The 23,378-nt window shown below is 41.8% G+C and overlaps 1 protein-coding gene and 1 pseudogene across 4 annotated transcripts in view; one reads left to right on the top strand and one right to left on the bottom strand.

Annotated features, from left to right (window-relative positions):
* The window catches only part of LOC143032413 (exosome complex component MTR3-like), a 28,648-nt gene extending 18,256 nt beyond the window's left edge, over positions 1–10,392 (bottom strand). The window contains exons 1-3 of one of the 4 annotated variants that reach the window (XM_076197154.1): positions 10,261–10,284; positions 8,667–8,733; positions 6,373–6,536 (exon numbers count right to left, since the gene is read on the bottom strand). In XM_076197154.1, the coding sequence (XP_076053269.1) occupies positions 6,373–6,520 (148 nt within the window). In that variant the 5' untranslated portion in view covers positions 6,521–6,536; positions 8,667–8,733; positions 10,261–10,284. Of the gene's footprint in view, positions 1–6,372; positions 6,537–8,666; positions 8,734–9,876; positions 9,908–10,260 lie in introns of those variants that run through there. The other 3 variants (XM_076197151.1, XM_076197153.1, XM_076197155.1) reach the window with 3 other exon arrangements.
* Positions 10,393–21,778: 11,386 nt separating this feature from the next.
* Positions 21,779–23,133, top strand: LOC143032218 (uncharacterized; annotated as a pseudogene).
* Positions 23,134–23,378: the final 245 nt, after the last annotated feature.

The raw sequence follows: 23,378 nt of genomic DNA on the forward strand, positions 1-23,378 counted from the left end.
CTCCATCAGAGAGGTGTGAATTGAACTGTACAAGTGTGCAGGGATAATGTATGTACCATCTACATATATGTACATGATATAATATTGTAAAACATATCAAATAGTGCACAATTATCTGAAATACAGTATTGCAATGAATGAATAGTACTGAATAGTATGAATAGTAAGAACGTTATTCACCAGTGAATATTGTAGTATGTTGCAGTACTAGAATCAGTGCAAGGTATCCAGAGGCCATATGCAGACATATAATTAAAATCACTGATAAAATCACATGTAGTCTAGAAAGCAAGCACAATATATCTAACCATCAGAGAGGTGCAGGGAAAGCATGTACACCAGAGGTTCTCATTAGGGGTGAAATTCACCCCCAGGGGGGAATTTTGGGATTTCTGGGGGTGATTTGTGACCACAGTCAGCTTATGGGGTGAGGAAAGCAATTATAGGTTTTGGCCTATCTGGCCTGTCACCTGGGCTGGATTTATATTAATTTGGGAAAAATATATACTAATTTGGAAAAAATAAAAGGGTTTTTAATAATATTTGCATATTATTTAGAATGGACCTTTTGAAACAGACAATCTTGGAAAGGAGGGGGGAATGACATTCTGACAAATGGTGAAAGGGGTGAATGGGCCAAGTAAGGCTGAGCACCCCTGATGTACACCATCTAAACACATATGTACTCTTTTAATGACACCATCAGGATTTTGGCCAAAAATCTTCTCATAACCCATATATTCACCCAGGTTATGTAGTTCCCAAGGCCCAGAGAGAATCCAGGTTGTCCAATATCTGTGATACAAGACAAGTATCCAAGTTATAGAGGACTTATTGTAAAATCATGTACAGTTCCCACTGCCCTGCCATACTGTGTGTCAAATCATGGCGAACTCACCCTGGTGGTCACCACAACACACTCAAACTAAGGTATGCGGGGTACTTTCTATTTCCTTTTCTATTTCTTGATCTCTGTCTTGTACTTCTTTTAGAATTGTTCTTGCCATTTCTTTCTCTTTTTTTTCTCTCTCAAGTACTTAACCAGACCGTTTTTCCTTAAGTCCATATTCTACAATACACTTTTTCTTATCCACTGTATCCCTAACCTAATTTGTTTTTTCTTTGATTACTTGAATAACTGAGTCTTTTACATTCTCCTGATGTTGTACTATTTCTTTAAAAGCTACCTTTTCATTTTCTTGATTTTCTTCCCATTTTTTTTTTTTTTTTTAGCCATTTCTTTTCTAAATAATTCTAAAAAAAATTCTGACATTGCCTGCATTTTATCATTTACCACTTTTTTTAAAGTTGAACTATTGGTGGTATCTTTGTTAGGGGGTTGTTACTTGTGGTAAAGGTCGAGGGGATGTCTGTTTGAGCCTTGCCACTGGCAAAGATGAACCAAGGGCATAGTTCATTAAATTCCATGTCTGGCTGCATGTTATTGTGGCAAAGTAGTATGCAGTTGATACATTAGGGTCTATATGGGGCACCCCTATGGACCAGAGCCACACATCATTTTGTCTGTGATAGAGGAAAACTCTGTTCATAGAGAAATTATGACACTTTTATACAACGATTGTCCTCCAACCCCTTGTTACTGTCCTGTACCATTTCTCAGAATATCTAATTTCCTTTTTTTGACTACCCTGTGGTGGGGGAAAAGAATGTTACCACCAAGTCTTCCCACTTTAGTCATAAAAGGCAACTAAAAATGGGACGGGGATAGGATTAGGAGTCCTGTTACCTGTAGCCCCAAAGGGGACATTCCTAAAAAAAAGTAAAGGCATAAAAGGGTCAAGGAGTTTTCCAACCAGTGCCCTAAGGTTTGGGTCTTTTAATGTGCATGGGTGTGGTACAGATGAGAGTAAAAGGGAAGAGATAAGCAGTATGTTTGTGAGAAGAAAGATGGATATGCTGGCTTTGAGTGAAACTAAAATGAAAGGGTGGGGTGTATGTGAGTTTGGGAGCGTAGTTGGGAGGTTCTCAGGAGTGAAGAGGGGACAAGGAAGAGAAGGGGTGGCTATACTAGTAAGTGAAGAGATAGGTAATCATGTAGTGGAGTGGAAAGAGGAATCTTCATGGTTGATGTGGATGAAGGTGAAGCTGTGAAGGGATATGTAGGTTTTTGTAAGTGTGTATGGGCCTGGTAGTGAGAAAAGCATAGAGGAAAGGGAGGCTTTTTGGGTAGATTTAAATGAGCGCATAGAGGGATTAGGGAGAAATGTCAATGTGGTTGTATTGGGAGACCTTAATGCTAGGGTAGGAAAAGAACTAATAGACGGAGGGATTGGGAAGCATGGAGTTCCAGGTAAAAATCATAGTGGAGAACTGATGATGTGTCTTGAAAGAGAGTTGATGATAGCAAATACAGTGTTCAGGAAGAAAGTCAAGCATAAGTACACATGGGAGAGGGTGGTGGATGGAAGGGTGGCAGATAGTGTGTCAATGGACTATATAGTGGTGACCAGGAGTATGGTACGAAGAGTTAAGGATGTACATGTTCTAAGGGGAGAGAGTGGGGGAATATCAGATCATTTTCTGGTGGAAGGTAAACAGAGTGGAGAATAGGTGGAGAAAGAGGAAAAGGGCAGAAGGTAGGAAGGTACTTAGAGTGAACTGCTTACATGAGAAAGAAAAGGAGAATGAGTATAAGAAGAAGCTGAGAGAGGAGTGGGAGGGAATGAAGGATAGAGTAGAGCTAGGAGTGGAGGAGGAATGGGGATGGTTCAAGGAGGGAGTCATAAGGTGTGCGAAGATGGTGTGTGGAACAAGGAGGGTGGGAGGAAATAGAAGGAAGGGTAGCGAGTGGTGGAATGAGGAAGCAAAGAAGGGTGTAGAAGAGAAGCAGGCTTTCATATATTGGCTACAAATTAGGATGAGGGAATCTTATGAGAGGTACAAGGTAAAGAGAATGGAAGTTAAGCATAAGATAAAGGAAGCAAAGAGGAGAGCAGATGTGAAATGGGGTAAGAGTATGACAGAAAATTTTGAAAGTAATAGAAAAATGTTTTGGAAAGAAATTAAGAGGAAGAGGAGGCGAATCAAGTAGAGAAGAAAAGGTAAAAGGTGCAGATGGAGAGATGATAATGGAAGAGAAGGAAGAGGACGGTGGGCAGAGTATTTTAGGGAATTGGTAAATGTAAAGGAGGATAGGGAGGGAAAGGTAGTTGCACTGGGGAGTGCTAAGAAAATGAGAGTCATGAGTGAGGAAAATGGTGGAGAAATAGGGAAAGATGAAGTGAAAGCAGCTGTTAAGATGATGATAGCAGGTAAGGCACCTGGGTTGGATGGATGCCATGCAAAATGTCTGAAGAAAGGAGGTACAGTTATGGTGGACTGGCTGGTGAGGTTATTTAATGTTTATTTAAGAGAAGGTAGAGTGCTGGAGGACTGGAGGAGTGCCTGTATAGTTCTTCTTTACAAGGGAAAGGTGGACAAGTGTGAGTGTAGTAGTTTCAGAGGTATCAGCTTGTTGAGTGTAGTTGGGAAGGCTTATGGGAGGGTTTTGATTGAGAGGATTAGGAGAGGAACAGTGTGGATTTAGGACAGGTAGGGGTTGTGTAGATCAGATTTTTGTGGTAAGACAGATATGTGAGAAAGCTATAGGAAAAGGATGTTTTGTGGGCTTTTATGGATTTGGAAAAGGCTTATGACAGGGTAGACAGGAAGGCACTGCAGATATATGGGATAGGAGGAAAGCTGTTAAGAGCAGTCAAGAGTTTTTACGAAAGTAGTACAGCTTGTGTTAGGATTAGAAATGGAGAGTGTGAATGGTTTGAGATAAAGGTGGGACTTCGTCAGGGATGTGTTATGTCGCCCTGGCTGTTCAATCTATACATGGATGGGGTGATGCGAGAGGTGAATGCAAGGGGGTCAGGGGTTGGAGATGGTTAAAGAAAATGGAGAAAAGTGGGAAATAAGCCAGTTGTTGTTTGCTGATGAGGGATTGAGAAAGTTAGTGACAGAGTTTGAGGTGTGTGAAAGAAGGAAGCTGAAGATAAATGTGGGCAAAAGTAAGGTAATGAGATGTACAAGGGGAGAGAGTGACCGCAGGCTTGAAGTGAGCATTAAGGGAGAGAGACTGGAGGAAGTGGATAGTTTTAGATACTTGGGTGCAAATGTGGCAGGAAAGGGAGTAGTGGGGGTGGAGGTAGAATGTAGATTGAGAGAAGCGAGTAAATGCCTTGGTGGATTAAAAAGTGTAATGAGAAATAGACATTTGGGAATGGATGCTAAGAGGAGGTTATATGAAGGAGTGATTGTACCAACAGCACTGTACGGGGCAGAAACATGGAACATAAGAGAGGAAGAGAGAAGGAGTTTGAATGTGTTTGAGATGAAATGTCTGAGAAGTATGATAGGGGTTACTAGGCTAGATAGAGTGAGAAATGAGGAGGTGAGGAGGAGAACAGGAGTGGAGAGGGAGTTGGGAGATAGGGTTGATGAAAGAGTATTGGGATGGTCTGGACACATGGAAAGAATGAGTGAAGAAAGATTAGTAAAAGAGGTGTGGAAAGCAGAGGTGGAAGGAGTGAATATGAGGGGGTGTCCTAGAATGAGGTGGATGGATGGGGTAAAAGGGGCATTACAAAAGAGAGGAATGTCTGTTGAGGAAGAACAGGAGAGGACAGAAGATAGGGGTGAATGGAGAAGGGTTGTGTATGGATGATGTGTGATGCATGAGGGGGAGTGGGGGATGAGGGTGAGGAAGTATGTACAGTATGAGAAAAAATTTGACACAGCCCGAAGGGATTTCTCCCCATCTTCTCCTTTTCTGCATGAAGGGACGGAGTTTTTTTTTTTTTTTTTTTTTTTTTTTGTTGCCTAATTAATGAAGTGGCCTTGTTGTGGATGTGTTGTGTCTTGTGACACTGCTTCTGACCCAGGGCAGTGGACAGGATGCAGGGATGACCCGTCATCCAGGAGGTGCCAAGATGAGAGGGAGGGAGGAAGGTGGAGGGGAGTGGAATATGTAGGGGATGGAATAGGTAAGAGTGGTTTCTATGTCTTTGATTCTTTTTGTTCTCTTCCTCTCTTTCCTCTTTATTCATCTCTCTTTTTATCCATACCTGTTTATTCTGATAACTTTTTGCTAGTTTTCCTGTTTTTGATAAGACATTCTCTGTCGTTTGTGACCTGAATTTAACCTTAATTGGTCTGGTCTTGTCTATCTTGTATTTTCCCAGTCTATATATTTCTTCAATTTCTTTCTCTATGTCTTATCTTCTTGAACTATTTTTAATACCTTGTTTACTTTTTCCTTCTCCTTTACTCTTGTAGTCCTACTTGGATTATGCTTCTCTTCCATTCCTAATATAATTATACATTTCTTCTTATCTGCTAAGTCTCTTACTATATTCTCCTTCTCTCTCATCACTTTAATAATTGTGTCTTTAGTTTGTTCTTTCATCCATTGTTTCACTATATCTATAAATTAAATTTTGTTATTCTCTTGGACTTTTTTTCCAACCACTTACCTCTTTTGCTATGGACTCTTTATTCTCTTTATTATTATTCTTTAATTCCTCATTCTCATCCTTTACTTCTATTAACTGTCTTTTTAATTCTTCTATTTCTTTAGTAAATTTTGATTTTCCTTCTTTAGTTCTTCCAATTTATCAACTCTTTGTGTGACTGGTGCTAGTTGGCTAAACCTAACCTCCCATGCTTCGTTCATTTTTGTTAGTTTCTCCTCTAGACTTACTAGTCGGGGGAGGTCATCTCCTCCCTCATTGAATCCATAGAAGTAATTATTTCCTCTTTCCATTGAGCTGCTCTTATCTATATTCCTACTCTTAATACTTTTGCTCACCTGTTCGACCTCGGCTGTGTCGTCTGCACACCTTTTGTTTACACCCCTTCTGACTTCCAAGGCCCATTCCTCACTCTCCTCATTTTTTTTCCATCTTCCTCAATAATGCCTCCCCCTTCTCCTTTTTCTTCACCTGCCCACTACACCATGAGCTTCCCCCTTCCCTACTAATACAACACAACACAGGTACTCCTTCGTCGCTGAAATCCACAAAAACTTTTTTTTTTTTTTTTTAGGATTTCCAATCTTTGCCGTCAACCTGACGTGTGTGTGTGTATGCATGCATTGGTATCCACATAGATATTGGGGTCTAATTTTACTTCAAAGACTATTAATTTTGAACATCATTATTAGCCAACAAAAGGTGAGGATGTGTATATGCCAGATGGTACACAGCTCTAGCCATAGCTATTATCTTTGTCTTATGACATGGAAAGTGTCAGTCATTCAAAGCAATGTGGGGGGGGGGGAGGCATTCAAACCTGGGCCTAAGGAGCAAAGGATAAGGTAACCAAAAAGGTAGCTAAATAGCACTAATGTTAAAATAAAGTACTTACAAATTTTCCTTGCATCTACTGCAGCCCTGCCATCTCGTCTGGATGCAGTACCCTCATCAAGAAATGATTTCTTTTCAAATTTTTGAAATACTGTGTATGGAAATGATTTCTTTGGACCACGTAACCTTCTTGGATCATTTCCACTCATTGTTGGTGGGGATAACCTAGAAGAGCAGAAACACCAATATCAACCTATTGGGGAAAATAAATAATAATACAGTACTACCTCTCATTAACAGACGTTAATTAGCTGTGTTTGCGATGTTTTCGCTGTGTTTTCAGTGTTTTGTAGTAGTTTTTGGGTGGCATAGTGATTTCACGCACTAAACAACAGCACCAAAAACACAGCGAAAACAGCGCAAACACAGCTAATTAACGTCTGTTAATGAGAGGTCTCACTGTACATACATACATACACCAAAGTCTTTCTCCCTTGCAATTTTGCCATGTTTAGCACTGGAGGGCTCTGGGGGGAGCAAATTGCATTGCTGTAACACAACTAAGGCTTAGTTTAGTTATCAATTAAATTAAATAAAATGATGATACTGGGTCTTTTTTCCAACCAAAACCATTGCTTGGTGCTGGCTAGACATGGCCAAATGTACATTGCATACACTTGTATAACAAAAGTCATACATTTCTGGGAGAAATGATGAGGCATAAGCTGGACCTTCGTAGAAATAACACCTTTTCATACATAGAGCTGACAACCTGTGACTACTCACCTCCTACCACTTTCAGATTATAACACTGAAAGTCCCATACCAATACCATGAAGGCAATGGTCCAGAGTTTCTAATTTTAGTTATACACACCTACTTGATATAGCAATAGAAAATTAATTATTAATTTTGTAGATTATAATACATCAATGTAATACGCAATTTTCTTGGTGGAAATCAATAACAAAAAAACTTGCTAAAACCAATTTACTAACGAAGTTGCGGTGGTTGAATGATACCCCTTGTTTTGATAGATGCCAAGGTCGAAGAAATGAAAGGATGATAAATTCATCTATTCTAACCTAACCTACATAGCCTAACCTATATTTAGTAATTCAGTACCTTAAATTCTAAAGATCATCCACGTCATTGTCGTCATCATGGATGCTGACAGCATGATTATTACTATACCTCGGGCATTTAACAGATGACGGCAGAACCCTGTGTTCTCTCCCTATTGTCTTTGAAACAGCGCTTATTAATGTCACCTGTAGTTGGAGAATACCTGGTCCACAATGTGAAAGCCATTATCTAACTGACAGTGACTGGACTGGACAGACGACAGCATGGTATCTGTACTGTATCCTAGCAGCTTTGTTTGTTAGTAGATATGGTTGTAGCAAGTTTTTTTTTTTTTTTTCCATCAAGAAAATTGCATACTATGCTCATGTATCTTAATTAACAAAATTAATATTTAATTTTCTAATACTATATTGTGTACGTGTGTGCAACTAAAATAATACAGGGTAAATCTTTAGTTTTGACCATGGGAGGAATATAGCAATAGAAAATTAAATATTAATTTTGTAAATTAAAATGTATCAACGTAATATGCAATTTTTTGTGCGGAAATGAAAATAAAAATACCTTGCTACAAGCTAAATATGCTAATGAACGAAGTCAGTGGCATAGGATTGGGACGCCATGTTTGTTATGGTAGATGCCGATGTCGAAGAAATGAAAGGATGATAAATTTGTCTAAGGTAAACTAACCTAACCGGTAAATCTTTAGTTTCGACCATGGGAGGAATATAACAATAGAAAAATAAATATTAATTTGTATACTCCGCAAGCTGAGAGAATGGTTGTAAATCCCACCAACGTCTCTCACGACGATGACAACGAGGTCGAGTTGGATGACATCTAATTTGCAGGTAATGATTTATTAAACACAGGTTAGGTTAGCTTAGTTTACCGTAAACAAATTTATCATCCTTTCATTTCTTCGACGTCGGCATCTACCATAACAAATATGGTGTACTATTCGTCGTACACGACTTCGTTACTTAAGAAATCTGTTTTAACACCTTTTTTGTTTTTCATTTCCGCATACAAAATTGCATATTACGTTGATACATTTTAATTTACAAAATTAATATTCAATTTTCTATTGCTATATTCCTCCCATGGTCGAAACTAAAGATTTACCTAATACAGTTTCTTCTTAGAGAGGTTCCTTGCTGGGCAGTTTAGTCCATTGCCAACTCGACCTATCAGCTGCTTAACATGCCATCTTTGTTGTGATAGATGTGGTCAAAGAAATTAAAGTATGATAAATTCATTTACTCTAACCTACGAAACCGTGGTGGGCTGACTTGATTAAGTAGATGGGCCAAGTTGGCACTGGGCTGAGTTGACCCTGCACAAAGAGATCTACGGTATTATGGGTATAGGAGGACCCAACCAAAGACCATTCCCAGCAGCTGTGGGAATGCCAGTGTTTCTACTTTGTGAAATTCAAGACAATTATCATTATTCTTTCATTTTACAATGTTTAACATGTCAAGTATCGGGGAAAAAATTATGTTTTTGGTCAGGTCCATTACAACTCAGAAGAGCCTCACACTTCTAAGTTAAGTTGCACCACACTGCACAGTTAATAGAAATTGCTTATATAATTTAACACTAAACCCTGAATATGTAAAATTTCACCTCATCCACTATTGTTAGGTTAAGTTAAGTAATGACTTCCTAACCTAATGAATCAATTGCAAATGATGCTAATCTAACACTAGTGGGCGAGACGAAAATTCAATCACACCAGACCCCATGTTATGGTGTTGAGAACTTTCATATATACTAAGGCATTGTTTATTTTCCTTCTCTAATAAATATTTCCAAATTCATTATCCTTACTCAGGAATCAGTTACAGACTTGGGTGTGTGTATTGATAACAAACTTAAATTTCACCAACATATTTCTAATATTGTACATAAAGCAAGTGGAGTATCAACCAGTATTCTCCGATCAACAGTTAATCGGCAAGACTCTTTTATGCTTCCCCTTTTCACCACAAATGTGCGTCCTTTGCTTGAATATGCATCCTCAGTTTGGAACTTGGGTTATGTAGGAGATGTTAGACAGTTGGAGTCTGTACAAAGTCAAAGGAGATGGACAAGGAAGATACATGGATTGGAGGATTTGGATTACTCGCAGCGACTTAGGACTCTTAACTTATATTCAATTAAAGGGAGATTACTTAGGCATGATATAATTAAATGTTGGCATATTTTCCATGGGAAACTAGCGATTTCTCGTGATGACTTGTTCCCTCGACCCTTGTTGAGTAGCACAAGGGGCCATAACTTCAAAATTGGTCACACCAGAACACAAGTAGAAGTACGGAGAAGGTATTTTAGTATTAGATGTGTGAATCTGTGGAATGAATTGCCAGCAGAACTTGTTAACTGCAGTGATATTGATGTGTTTAAACGAGGTCTTGCAGCTTATCTCGGTGATATATTATTTGATTATATTGCATAAGGCAGTACCAATCGACACCTTGACACAGCTCCATGCAATGTTGCTGCTTATGATACACTATCCAGCCAGTTGCAATTAATATATAAAGGTCATGTGTAGAATTATGGGCTGGCGTATCAGCAGAGTGCGGCTTCCTCGCCTACATCATAAGCTGGATGTGGATGAGAAGCCCACCAGGTAAGAGAACCCGGTAAGAGGTTAGTCTGTGCCTCTACCTGGTAGACTTCACTTCCACAAACGCAATAAGAATATAAAGTATTAATTTATGTACGAAATTCACTTCTCTTGGCTTAATTTTCTATCATTCCTTTCCAATTTTCCCTACTTCATCATAGAGCACAGATGAACGTACAACCTGTCGATATTAGTATATATCATTCAATTGGACCGGGCTTTCCTCACCACGTTTGTTTATTTTTACGACCTTCCGACTACAATGTTGATGCGCCAACAGAATTTCGAAACGTCAACATTGTGCCGAGTTGGTAAAACTGTCGCATATCACCCTAAATGTTTGTTCGGAAAACGTTTTTATGACAGCCACAAAACTGTAAACATTTATAAGTTTTTGCTAATAACATGAGCTACATTTATGCACTTTTTCACGTACAATAAACAATCCTACAATATTATACATTAATTATTATTAATTCATCTATTATGGCCAAAGACTATATAGGAAAGACGGGAAAACTCACGGAGAGCCGCATGTCCACATACATTTTACTATGCGGCTCTCTCAATAGATGGCGTGTACGCCAATCACCAGTTTTAACTGGGTCAGGTCTAGATTCCATACCCGCTAGTAGATGACGTCACGTTTTTGTGTTGTTATCACATGACATGACAGATGAAGAGGATAACGAGGAGAAAGGATGCAGCTACTAGAAGTCTTAAGGACTGGAAATTCCCCCGACTATGGGGAATGAAGGGCTGATACGGAGAGAAAACAGACGAGAAAATGGGAAGGGAGACAACGAGCTGGGTGTCACAATTTAAAAAATTGTGACACAGGTTATGAACCAAAAAGAGGAGGGGCGGGGGCGGTCTCCCCTATGGCTTGAAGCTGGGAGATGAAGGCTTGTCATTCATCATGAGTAAAGAACCAGATTCTGGCTTGCTTTTGACCTCTTCGTTTCGGTTGAGGGCTTCGAGTGCCGGAGTCTCAGTGGTGACAGTTTCTTCAACATGGATGCTGTTGATTGCAAGGGTTTCAATAGGGGGGTGGAGGGTGTGATCCTGACTCCAGGGGGGCAGTTTGCCCCATACTACAGAACCTGCAGGGGTGACGAAAAGTTCGACATCCATGAAACGCGTGGCGCGTTTAAAGACATGTGGTCACTGCCTAATATAATGGTGACATTGGCAGCTTGGTCCGATGGAGCTTCATTTGCGATAGGGATGCCTTGCGACTTGAGAACCTGCACTGTACGTTGGTAACCGGGCATAGAGACGTCTTTACTCACTGAAGGGTGCACGACCGCCTCGATGAGATGTTTCTCAGTGCCCAAGTGCAGGTTGAATTCAACGATGTCGAATCTCTGAGGTAGTTCAGTCTTGTTGAAGGAATCAAGGCGGCAAAGCACGGTTCCCTTTGGTTTGAGGTCAAGTTGGTCCACGACGGAAGGGTGAACAAACGTCCGTTGAGCTCCGCTGTCAGCGAGTACTTGTGAGATACATTTCTTGCGATCTTTAGTGAGGTGTCCGGTGAAAATAGGCAGAGCGACAGTGCTCGGTACTGCTCGTGGGATGAGGGCTGGGTCGGCGTTCTCAGTTGCGTTGTCAGGAGTTGTCGTAGGTTGTGACTCGTCTTCTGAGGGGACCGAAACAGTGGTTCCAGGATCAAATGGTGTTATGTGAGGACCTCGAGCGTCATTATCAATTTGTGTAGTCCCAACGATGATCGGGACTGCTTCCGGTTCTGGAGGCGAAGTGTCATCTGGTGCCGTGGAAGTGCGGACCGAAGTTCGTAACATGGGAGCCGAGTGTAATGAAGAGGGGGTGGAGGTGGTTTCCGGAGCGTGGCCTACTGGGGGCGTGGCACAGGAGCCGTCATGTTGAGAGCTGACAGCCGTGGATGAAGTAGAAGCATAGGTGGCATCTTGAGTAATTTCTATGAGGACTGGTACTGGTTCCGGGTCCTGATATAAGGTGGCATCTGGTGCCGTGTAAGTGTGGATTGCAGCTTGCGGGACGGGAGCCGCGTGCATTGAAGAGGGGGTGCAGGCGACTTCCGGGGCGTGGCCTTTTGGGGGCGTGGCACAGGAGCTGTCGAGGCGAGCGCTAGTAGACGTTGTTGAAGTAGTAGAGGTGCTCTGAGAGCTTGGGGCGTCAGTGGCAACTTGTATATTATCAATGAGGACTGGTACTGGTTCCGGGTCCTGAGATAAAGTGGCATCTGGTGCCGTGGAAGTGCTGACTGAAGTTCGTAAGATGGGAGCCGAGTGCGATGAAGAGGGGGTGCAGGTGGCTTCCGGGGTGTGACCTACTGGGGGCGTGGCACAGGAGCTGTTGTGGTGAGAGCTGACAGACGTTGATGTGGTGGGAGCAGAGGTGCTCTGAGAGCTTGGAGTGTCAGTGGCAACTTGTGCATTCTCAATGACGAGGACTGGTGCTGGTTCCGGGTCCTGATGCAAGTGGATATCAGGTACAGCGGAAGTTTGAACCGACGTCGTGATGGGGACTATGGTCGTCAGAGGGTGCTCAAGCACTGCTTCAGTGGGTGCTGAAGAGGGTTCCAAGACGGTTGGAGTGACAAGGATGGGAGCCATGTAGATTGAAGAGGGAGCACTGGTGGAAGCAGGGGTGTGGGTTACATCTGGCGGTGTTCTGAGGGCGTCGTGGGAGCTGGTAGAGGTTGATGGTGTGGGGGTTGTGGTGCCATCTTGGATTGCTCTCGTGCCAAGTGGCGCTGGTTGCAACGGAGGATGGTAGGGGGACTGGTGATGAGGGGGGTAGGCTCCCGGATACTGATAGAAGGGGGGGTAATACGGATGGTATCCTGGAGCTTGTGGGTAACCAGCAGGAGGCTGAGACGAAGCCGCGCTGTAGGGGGGAGTGTGGGCGTGGCTTAATGGAGCCTGGTTCCAGAGGTGAGGAGGAACTGCATTCTGTGTAGGGGAGACGATGATGCCGTTGCTTGTTATGCTGATGGCTTGAGGGCATAGGGGGGCCTTGTGGCGCTGGCCACATTTCATACAGCCTGCCTGGAAGTCGCAGCGGTTCTTCAGATGCCTGTTCGAGTAGCAGATGGTACACTTGTTTAGTGCTAAAAGTCTGTCGGTGCGGGTGGAGATGTCCGGGTACGTGGTACAGTGTGACGGCCTATGTGGGCCGCCGCAAAACAAACAGTTGGCGCGGTGCTGTGCTTCGTCGGGGACCGCAGATGCCGGTTGTGGGGGCGTGGGTACAGGCCGTCCAGTGCTGTGCCTTGACGTATGACCTTGACTCCTCGGTGGCGTCGGAGCCCACGTCAATGTCTGTCGAGGCTGGCGTGTTGAGGATTGAGTAGGAACGGGTGTGGGGGTAGCTGCGGCAACTGGGCGTACCAACACCGGGGTATGGAGCCGACTGCCCGTGATGGCACCCGAGTAAACTTTGAGTGCTGATTGAAGTTCTGGTGCACTTAGTTCAGAAGTGCCTTTGAACAGGTATATTGATGAAAGAACCTGTCGGGGTAGTTTCGGCACTAGGACATCCTCTACAAATTCATCGGAGAGGGCTTGTCCTACTGCGTTCCTGTACCTTTCGCCCAACTCATCCCAATCGGCGAGGAACCTCGACAAGTCCTCACATTCGTCCGTAGGTGCGGGAATGGCGACGAGGCGTTCCTTCAGACTTCTTCGTACTGCCAAGGGCTTGTCATAGGCATCATGCAGCCGTCGGATGGTGTGTTCATACGCGGTGTTGTTGAACACGGGGTATCCAACAAGACGCTTGGCACGCCCCGTTAGAGAGCGCATGAGAGCGCTGAACTTTTCTCCCTCTGTGTACCTATTGCTTTCGTGAACAATTGTCTTGAAAATGCTCCACCAGCTGGAGAACATTTCCAGATCCCCATCGAAAGAGGGGGTATGATTTTCTTCCCTTATGTATGTGACCAGTGGGCTTTGATTAAGCTGGCTGTTTGACGCTTGAACGGCGGTATTTGCGCCGTTCACTCGCGCATCTGCTCGGACTTTTAGGTTTAATAGTACCTTCTTGAGGGGTCTCAGTTCCTGTTTCAGTTTTGTGAGCTGATCCTCGTGAGGATGACGGGCCCACGCGGGCTCCAATAACCGCCATGTTTGGTGATGGTCTTGACCTTCTTGAAGAATTTCCGTAGCCGCACTGGGACTCAGGCTCTCAACGTTGATAGTCCCGTACGTTTCAGAATATTCCGTGACAGCGTCAAGGAAATTCTGCGTGATGGCAATGAGCTCGGTCAGTGTTGCGTTCGTAATTGCGTCTTCGTTAGGGCTGTAATAAGACATGGTGGCCGCCGTCTGAGTATGCTTGCGGTCACTGAATCATAAGCCGAGAGGGGGGGGTGTCCGCTCTCCCTCTAAAGAACGATGCAGAGTCGAGCGAAAGAATCGCACGACGAAAATGGAGAATCGAAGGGGGTGACTACAGAAGATTGTGCTGTCATACGAGCTGGTCTGACAAAGGAGGTGGGAGAGAGGATACTCGCGTGAAACCGCGAAAGTTTAAAAATAAGGCCGCTTGAATCCGGGCCGATGCGAGCCGTTAGCGTCAGGTCATCCGTAACGGTAACGGCTAGGCTTAACACAAGGACGTGGTGGCGGATGGCGCCAAAAGGGGGGGTATTTGCGCCGCTTTGGAAGGCTGGGCCGAGCCGAAACTAAATTAAGCCGAAAATGGCTGAACTTAAAATTACGATGTGCGGCTGAGGATGCCGCTGAATGAAGAGGCCGGGCGGAATTACCCGTGAAAAAGGGACCAGTGTAATTTCAGCACAATCTAATTCTACTTAGGGGGCGAAATGTTGCACAAGAGAAAGGTAAAAGTAGGAAGCGTAAATTAATGTGACATAAAATTACTATATCATGGTTGACCTAGTGCGTGCCTTAACGAGCAGGAGTGACTCCTGTACAGTGCATTGAGTTGCTAACCTATGCGCAGGGAAACATGTTGTGATCTACTTCATGAGTTGTCATACTGATTATTGAACTAGTGAAGTCGCATTAATTTACGAGTTCTGTACATAGGTAATGGAATGAATATCCGGTTCGAAGGACCACTATTCGTGTCGTATTACAAATTTCCTGGACAGTGGAAGGAGGAGGAGGTGGTTGAGGGAACGTGGGGAAATACGTACCTCAAGGGAGTGAAGAATGGAGGAGGATGATAATCTCAGTGGGGAACCGAAGGCCAGGAAATTCGCATTTACCACACGGGACCACGCTTGCTTCCTCACAGCAAGCGTGTATGTACGTAAATCAAAGAGGGGTGTGGGGACAACTCATAAAGAGAACCGTCCTAGGCTAATGAAACCCAGAACTCCTATTGTGAGTTTTAATGAATTGGATAATTAAACACTAAAATTAAGCTACTTGACATTAAATAAGGGTTTTAACAGTTGGGTTCACATACATACATACATCCTATCTATTCCCTGCGCGCGTTCCTAGCTTAAGAAATTGTTAATTAATGTGTACTTATAATTGTCTTGCTTGTGGAGACGTCTTCAATTAGCATGATCTGCTGAGCTTCGATCGGCGCCACTTCGTTTGGTGGGGGCGGGGAGTGGACGGCCTGGGCGCGCTGTGATGGGGGTTGAAAGTCACTTCGTCGGCGTACCTTTCCCGTTCAATCGCACTACACTCAGTTTTTGCTTGAGGGGTTTATACCCAAATAATCGTCACTCGATTTATTCAAGAGGATATAAATCCCCAACAGTCACTTGAGGGAGGAAAGGACGCGCTTACTATTCCGAGATCGAGCGGTCTGACCTCCTTTTTCGAACTCGATGCTTAGACTGCCCGTGTCCTGCGACAGGTCAGGTCACGATGTCCGCTAGCCGGCTTCCGACGTTGCCAATAGTACTATGTCTCCGTCCCTAGTTGCGAAGGGTACTACGAATAATGTTCATGCGGGAGGGTGACACAGTTCCAAGTGTTCTTTGAGGTAGACACTGTTCACGAGCGGGTTAAACACAGTCCTAATAATTCTAATTGCCTAGCTTAATCAAATATGTGGCAGCGCGCAGGGGCGGGGAGGGGGTGTGTTTGAGTGCTTTGTGTGAGTGCGGACCGTTGAGCATGGCTCCGAGAACACAAATCAAAAGGGGGGGGGTGTTTCTAGATATTAGAAGTCTCTCCCTTCGTTAAGGCATTGAGTTGGTTGTCAAAAATGACATGACAGATGAAGAGGATAACGAGGAGAAAGGATGCAGCTACTAGAAGTCTTAAGGACTGGAAATTCCCCCGACTATGGGGAATGAAGGGCTGATACGGAGAGAAAACAGACGAGAAAATGGGAAGGGAGACAACGAGCTGGGTGTCACAATTTAAAAAATTGTGACATTTTTTATATAAAAATGGTCTTATTTTTATTTACAGCAGAACAATATTAAAATACATGTATGTGGAAAATCTCAATATTAAAATACATGTATGTGGAAAATCTCAATATTAAAATACATGTATGTGGAAAATCTCAATATTAAAATACATGTATGTGGAAAATCACTTATTCTTATTTACAGCAGCACAATTAAAATACATGTAGGCCTATACATGTAGGTGGAAAATCTCTACTGGTAAAAACACTATTTATATTTGCGCTGCCTGGAGTAATACAATGCCTGCATGGTCGCCGCCATCTTGCACAGGAACTGATGACGTATACATCCTTGCATATGATCCCGTGACGTCATCTACTAGCGAGTATGGAATCTAGACCTGACAGGACATTCAATCATAGAGTGTGGGCGGAACTATTACCCATGTGTGGTGTGCAAAAAGAAAAAAATGCCTTTCCCCATCTAATACTTCAAGTTTTTCCTAAAGATAGAGAAAGGTAAGAGATTCAACATACACAATACATGGAAACTTTAACAGAAAATGGAGGAATAAAATAGAACATAGTTAAAATCTTCTTTATCTTTATGTCAGACTCAGTGCAGTGTCACTTAGCTTGGAAATGAAAATTATAGATGAATACCTTACAAATATCTAGAAATATGAATTGATCATGTCAAATTCATACCATATCTTTATGGCAGTCCCAGGCAGGCACAGCAACTTTGATATAGTTGTGTCATGTTCTTAGCTTTTACCTTAATTTTGAATAAATGGCCAAATACACAGCAAAAAAAAAGTTGAATCGCATGTATGTTTCTTCTTCTTTTTTCTTTTTTTTTTGGTAGGTTGTGACTGCTTCTTAAAGTTCTTTGGTAGTTTTAAAATTTAACGGTTTTTGTTGAATGATTTCTCTGTGTTATGCTTGTTCTTTTACGGTCTCAATAAACGTCGACCAACACCGACCAAAGCCGACCAAACCCAAATAATGACGGCTTTTGCTCAAATGCATAATTTTATATAGAAATTAGCATGTGGTTGCATTATTTGACAAATTTTATTTTTAAATGTGTGATTATCATGTAATTTGATCAAAGAGAAGTTACGCTTTTATCGTCTGCAAAATTACCTAAGTCGACCAACGCCGACCAAACCCAAACAATGACGGCTTTTGCTCAAATGCATAATTTTATATAAAAATTAGCATATGGTTACATTATTTGACCTATTTTCTTTAAAATGTGTGATTTTCATGCAATTTGATCAAAGAAAATTTACGCATTTATCCTCTGCAAAATTACCAACCACAGCTACGAATGCCGTCCGACTCACTAATAGCCGACCAACGCCGAACAAGGACGGTTTATACTCAAATGCACGATTTTGTATAAAAAACTAGCATATGGTTGCATTATTTGACTTGTTTTCTTTAAAATGTGTGATTTCCATGTCATTTGATCCAAGAAATTACGTTTTTATCCTCTGCAAAATTACCAACCGCAGCTACGAATGCCGTCTGACCATATAGATCAGTGCCGCAGTGCGTCTGACTCACTCATAGGCGACCAAATCTCAAACAAGGACAGTTTTTGCTCAAATGCATAATTTCATAAAATAAAAATAGCATATGGTTGCATTATTTTACCTATTTTCTCTAAAATGTGTGATTTCCATGTAATTTGATCAAAGAAGTTATGTTTTTATCCTCTACAAAATTATTTTATGTATGATTGCAAATCTTGTTTGTTTGATTTTGTGACTTATTTCTTGCATGTTCATCCTTTTATTTTTGTCTATGTTTTTTACAATACAGTATGGAAGTGTCTGGTAGTCCCAAGGCTCGAGTACTGCTGCCAGCTATGGTCCCCTTACAAAATACAAGAAATAGCCAACCTAGAGGCTATCCAGCGTTCCTTCACTGTAAAAATTCAGGGAGTACAGCACCTAAACTACTGGGATAGACTGAGCCAGTTAAAACTGTACTCTCTGCAGAGGAGAAGGGAACGCTATATAATCATCTATGTGTGGAAAATCCTGGAGGGCAGAGTACCTAATGTGGGAATAGTGGCAAACTACCATCCGAGAAAGGGAAGACTATGCTACATAAAGGGTACTGTAGGCTCCATACAAAGAGTGAAGACAATAAAACACAACTCTTTCACTCACAATGGACCTCGTTTGTTCAACTGCCTCCCAAGAGATCTCCGGGACCAGAAAGATACTAGCCCGGAGTGTTTCAAGAGAAAGCTGGACAAATGGCTGGATGGGTTACCAGACCATCCACCGATACCAGGATACCCCTACAGCCACCACAACACCCTGCCAGAAGCAGTACAGAACCAAGGACAACTTGGAACGTGCGGAAGCCGACTTCAGCCGTGTCATTAACAGACAAAATTACCGAAAGTATACCGAAAGTGAAAGTAAAGTACCTGTCTTACTACATATGTATATATTTTTGTTTGTTTGCTTTTGGGGTTTTCCTTTGTTCTGTTAAAAATTTTTGCTTTATTTTTGCTTAATATGCATGTTATGTCTGCTTCTTTGTTTAATTTTGTTTCATATTATTGTTTTTGATTACTGATTTTCCAATGTTTTGTTTGGTATTTAATATCTGATTGCATGTTTTGGTTGCCTGATGTATGGTTCATTTTTGAAGTTGAATAATGTTATTTCTTTTAGTTTGTTTGGTATATGTTCTTTACAAGACAGTATTGCTTTGTTGCAAATAAAAGAATCTCATGTATACCAAACTTTTACTATCCTTGTTTGTATAATTTGTGTACAGATACTTGAATAAGTATACAAAGTTCAAACATAAACACAAGCACAAACAAGAAAAACATGATATTACAGAAATAATAAGATAAATATAACTAAAATAACCTTTTAAATTTTAACTGTTTACTCAATTTCAAATATTTAGTAATGAATGATGCATTGTGCAGAAGTATTTTACTAACTTTTGATTTTATAAATGTGATCATGTGTGTAAAGCATATATTAAATAGTCTTGTTTGCATGCAAAAGTCATAAAATTACTACTCATTATTTTATAAAGAGAAAGTAAAACTTTTTCGAGATGTTGATTATTTTAGCGAAAGGATCAGTTTTATAATTTCCATAAACACTATATATAATACAAGTTAAGTATGATTTGAAAGCCGCGCTACGCCACTTCCGATTTATAGTTTGCGGCTCTGTCGATAGATGGCGCGCATTCACGCTGGATGGATGACGTTTTCTTATTAGTAAAAGATAGAAGCTTTCCCATCTTTCCTATATAGTCTTTGATTAATGGCAAAATGCGTGAAAATATCAAACGTTGTTGATGACAATTCGAATATATATACATTACTGTGACCACTATAAGGACGCCTGTTGCTAAACAAAGGCTCTTCCCACCTCCTTCATGAGCTGCACTACTGTGCCAAATTTCTCCATGTCACTTCTGCAAACTTCTCTGTCTCGTATCCCTCCCTGATGCATGCTCTATCGTGGCATTTAGTCTGTAACAATATTGTTCCACTCGTCATTCTCCTTTCTGGCTACCTAATGCCTTTGTCGCCTCTTTAGTATACTTCACTCCACTCTATTCTCTGACCCGGCCGGCTTGCCCACTTAATGTCCCAAAGTTGTTACCAGCAGTGTTTTTTCTATTATCTGAGCACGAATTAAATTTGATTCCAATGTCTTCATATGCGCCCGGAGAGGTCGGGATAGGGGAGTTAGAGGTGTGGAGAATATTATGACTTCTGACAAAATTTCCCATCCCTTTTAATACGTAATGCTGACGGTGTAAGTTTAATCTAGGTGACCGCCCCACCGAGATAATTCTGGGATACTCCTGTGAATTACAGCGTTCACATTGGAAGCAGGGACTCATCGAACCCTGAAAAGTACAATGGCATCACAGAGCACCACGTGTCTTTGTGAATGTGTAATGATTTATTTAACTTCTAATATTTGTTTGAATGTTTGAATAAAACATAGTATTATAATTTGCCGTGGCCTTGGGGCCACTTGGTGATTCTCTTCATCTTTATTCTGGTGGTGGAAATGTGTGCGTCAACTTCGGGCGTGTCATGGTATATCGGTATGGGAAAGAAAAGATGAGGGTATGTGTTGAGGGGAGACCAATTCTCTCATAGAACGCGCGTCCCCTCTCGTTTAACACACGCTTCGTCGCACTTGCATTTCACACGATAAAGTTTGTATAAGGTCTATGATTGAGACCAATTTCATATCACTTCCCAATAACGAATCACTAACAGTACCTCTGTTCAGTTTCAAATCATGTCTTTACTATAGGAATAAGGTGAAATATTGGAAGGGAAAAGCCAAAGCTGATTATTGTACTAACATGGTAAACCAGAACAAACACGATCCAAAGAAGCTTTGGCAAACTCTGAAGAACCTAGAAGCTCACACTACACCTAGTAACAAAGCAGACAGGATAGGACTCATGATAAACGGAGAACTTAACTCTGACAAGAACACTATAGCTAACCACCTCAACTCCTTTTTCACAACCATAGCCACTAAACTAGTAACATCCCTCCCAACGGGTTCTGGGAAGTTTGGGCTGGGGTACGTTCAGGAGTACTATAAAGATAAGTCCACAAAGTGTTTCCAACTACATCAGACCACCCAAGAAGAGGTGTTTAGATTACTGGCTAACATAAGTGCCAACAAGGCTACAGGGTTAGACGATATTCCTGCGAGGTTTGTTAAGGATGGGCCCACAATTATAACTCCTCCAATAACACACATAATAGATTTGTCTATCAGTTAAGGATTTATTCCAAAGGACATGAAAAGGGCTCGGGTAACACCTCTGTTATGGTAGTACTGCATTGTAATCATTGATCTGGCAACACTGTGTACTGTGATCATTGATCTGGCAACACTATGTACTGTAATCATTGATCTGGCAACACTGTGTGGGAAACATTTAAATGGCAGCCATGTTGTTTTCCAGCTGTCAGTATTCAGCCAGTTTTCTCCTCGTAAAGGTGTGTATCAACATTCTGTATGTTTATAGCATCAGTATTGTATTGTTATGAGTTATATGTATATGGGTTATATATGTATATGTGCATAGATTCTATGCACATATACATATATAACAAACACAACAGTATTCTATGCCATAGAATACTGTTGTGTTTGTTTATATTATGTCAGGTTTGTATGCTTATATTTATGTTTTGTGTTTGATATTCCTATACCATTTCTCTCTCTGTTTTCAGAGAATGATATTGATTTTATGTTGAATAAAGCCTTATAATAAGGTCTGTATTTTTCACAACAATTTATTTAACATAAAATTCTTATTGTGTGGTACTGGAGTTGACTCAAGGACTACTACACCACTGGTAAACAGAGGCTACAATATGGAACGCTTACTTAAACCAGAGAGACTAGATTGTGACCCATCCTTGTCAACAGCTGCCTAGGAATGGAAACATTGGTTCAAGACATTTGAAAACTTCTTGAGTGCATCTACCTCAGGAAAGCATTGACAAACTGGGTTTACTTACCAACTTTGAGTCACCAAAAATCTATGAGACAATTTCTGAATGTACCACCTATGATAGTGCTATCAAAATCTTAAAGTCATAGTATGTCAAGCCCACAAATGAAGTTTTTGCACGCCACCGCCTTGGAACTCGCCGCCAGCAGGCTGGTGAATCCTTAAATGAGTACCTTCAAGCCTTGAAAATTCTGAGCAAGGATTGTAATTTCCAGGCTGTAACAGCTGTTCAATATTGTGAGGAGTCCATCCGAGACGCCTTTATAAGTGGGCTGCAGTCACCAGCAATAAGGCAACGCCTTCTGGAGAATAAAACTCTGGACCTATCCACTATGTTTGATCAAGCAAGAGCTTTGGATTCAGCTCAAAGGAATTCTGAAATGTACGGTATTCAGCCATCTCAAGTGGTAAGTGCTGCAACTCCTGACCCAAGTACCAACCGAGAAGTTACTGTTGAGCCTGCCCCTGTGGCTGCTGCTGTAGGTGCTAAGTGTTTCTTCTGTGGACTTTCACGACATGTCCGCTCAAGGTGTCCCGCACGTAAACCAGTGTGCCATAAATGTCAGAAGAAAGGTAATTTTGTCAAAGTGTGCAGAGCCAAACCATCAACAACAGCTAGTGCACATACAGACTTCAGTAATTATGCAACACTAGCAACAATTACTTCTGCAGCTACCCCAAGTTCACTCAAAGGCAGTTGTAAAAGTCTTTATCAGTGGAGCAGAGGTGGATGGACTTGTTGACAGTGGCTCTCAGAGTTTCATTCACCCAGACCTAGTTAAGCGCCACTCCTTGATTGTCCATCACTCATCCCTCTCTACTCAGACATCAGGGTTTTGCCAAGTAGATTTCAGAGTTAATGGTCAGGATTATAAAGGTATGTGTTTAACAGTTTTGCCACAAAGGTGCTCAGATGTGATTCTCGGTCAAGACTTCCAGAAGATGCATGATAGTGTTACTCTGAGGTATGGGGGAGACCTACCTCCTCTTGTTATTTGTGGACTTAGTATCATAAAGGTGGACCCACCAAAGCTGTTTGCTAACCTTACAGCTGATTGCTGCCCCATATCAACAAGGTCACGCCGTTATTCATATAAGGACCGGATGTTTGTCGAGAAAGAAATTCAGAGATTGCTGAAGGAGAAAATAATAGAACCTAGTGATTCTCTATGGCGTGCACAAGTCGATGTTGTCAAAGATGCACTCAAAAAGTAGCGACTGGCCATTGACTACTCAGACTATCAATAAATTCACATTGCTTGATAGCTACACCCTACCTCGTATCGATGATACAGTGAATAAAATTGCTCGGTACAGAGTTTTCAGCACTATTGATTTACAAAGTGCCTATCATCAAGTTCCCATTAGAGAAGAAGATAAACCTTACACAGCGTTTGAGGCTGGTGGTGGCCTGTACCAGTTTACTCGTATTCCTTTTGGGGTCACCAATGGAGTAGCCT

This window comes from Oratosquilla oratoria, chromosome 13 (genome assembly GCF_046742065.1).
Source record: "Oratosquilla oratoria isolate Oo_2021 chromosome 13, ASM4674206v1, whole genome shotgun sequence".
NCBI classification, from domain to species: domain Eukaryota; kingdom Metazoa; phylum Arthropoda; class Malacostraca; order Stomatopoda; family Squillidae; genus Oratosquilla; species Oratosquilla oratoria.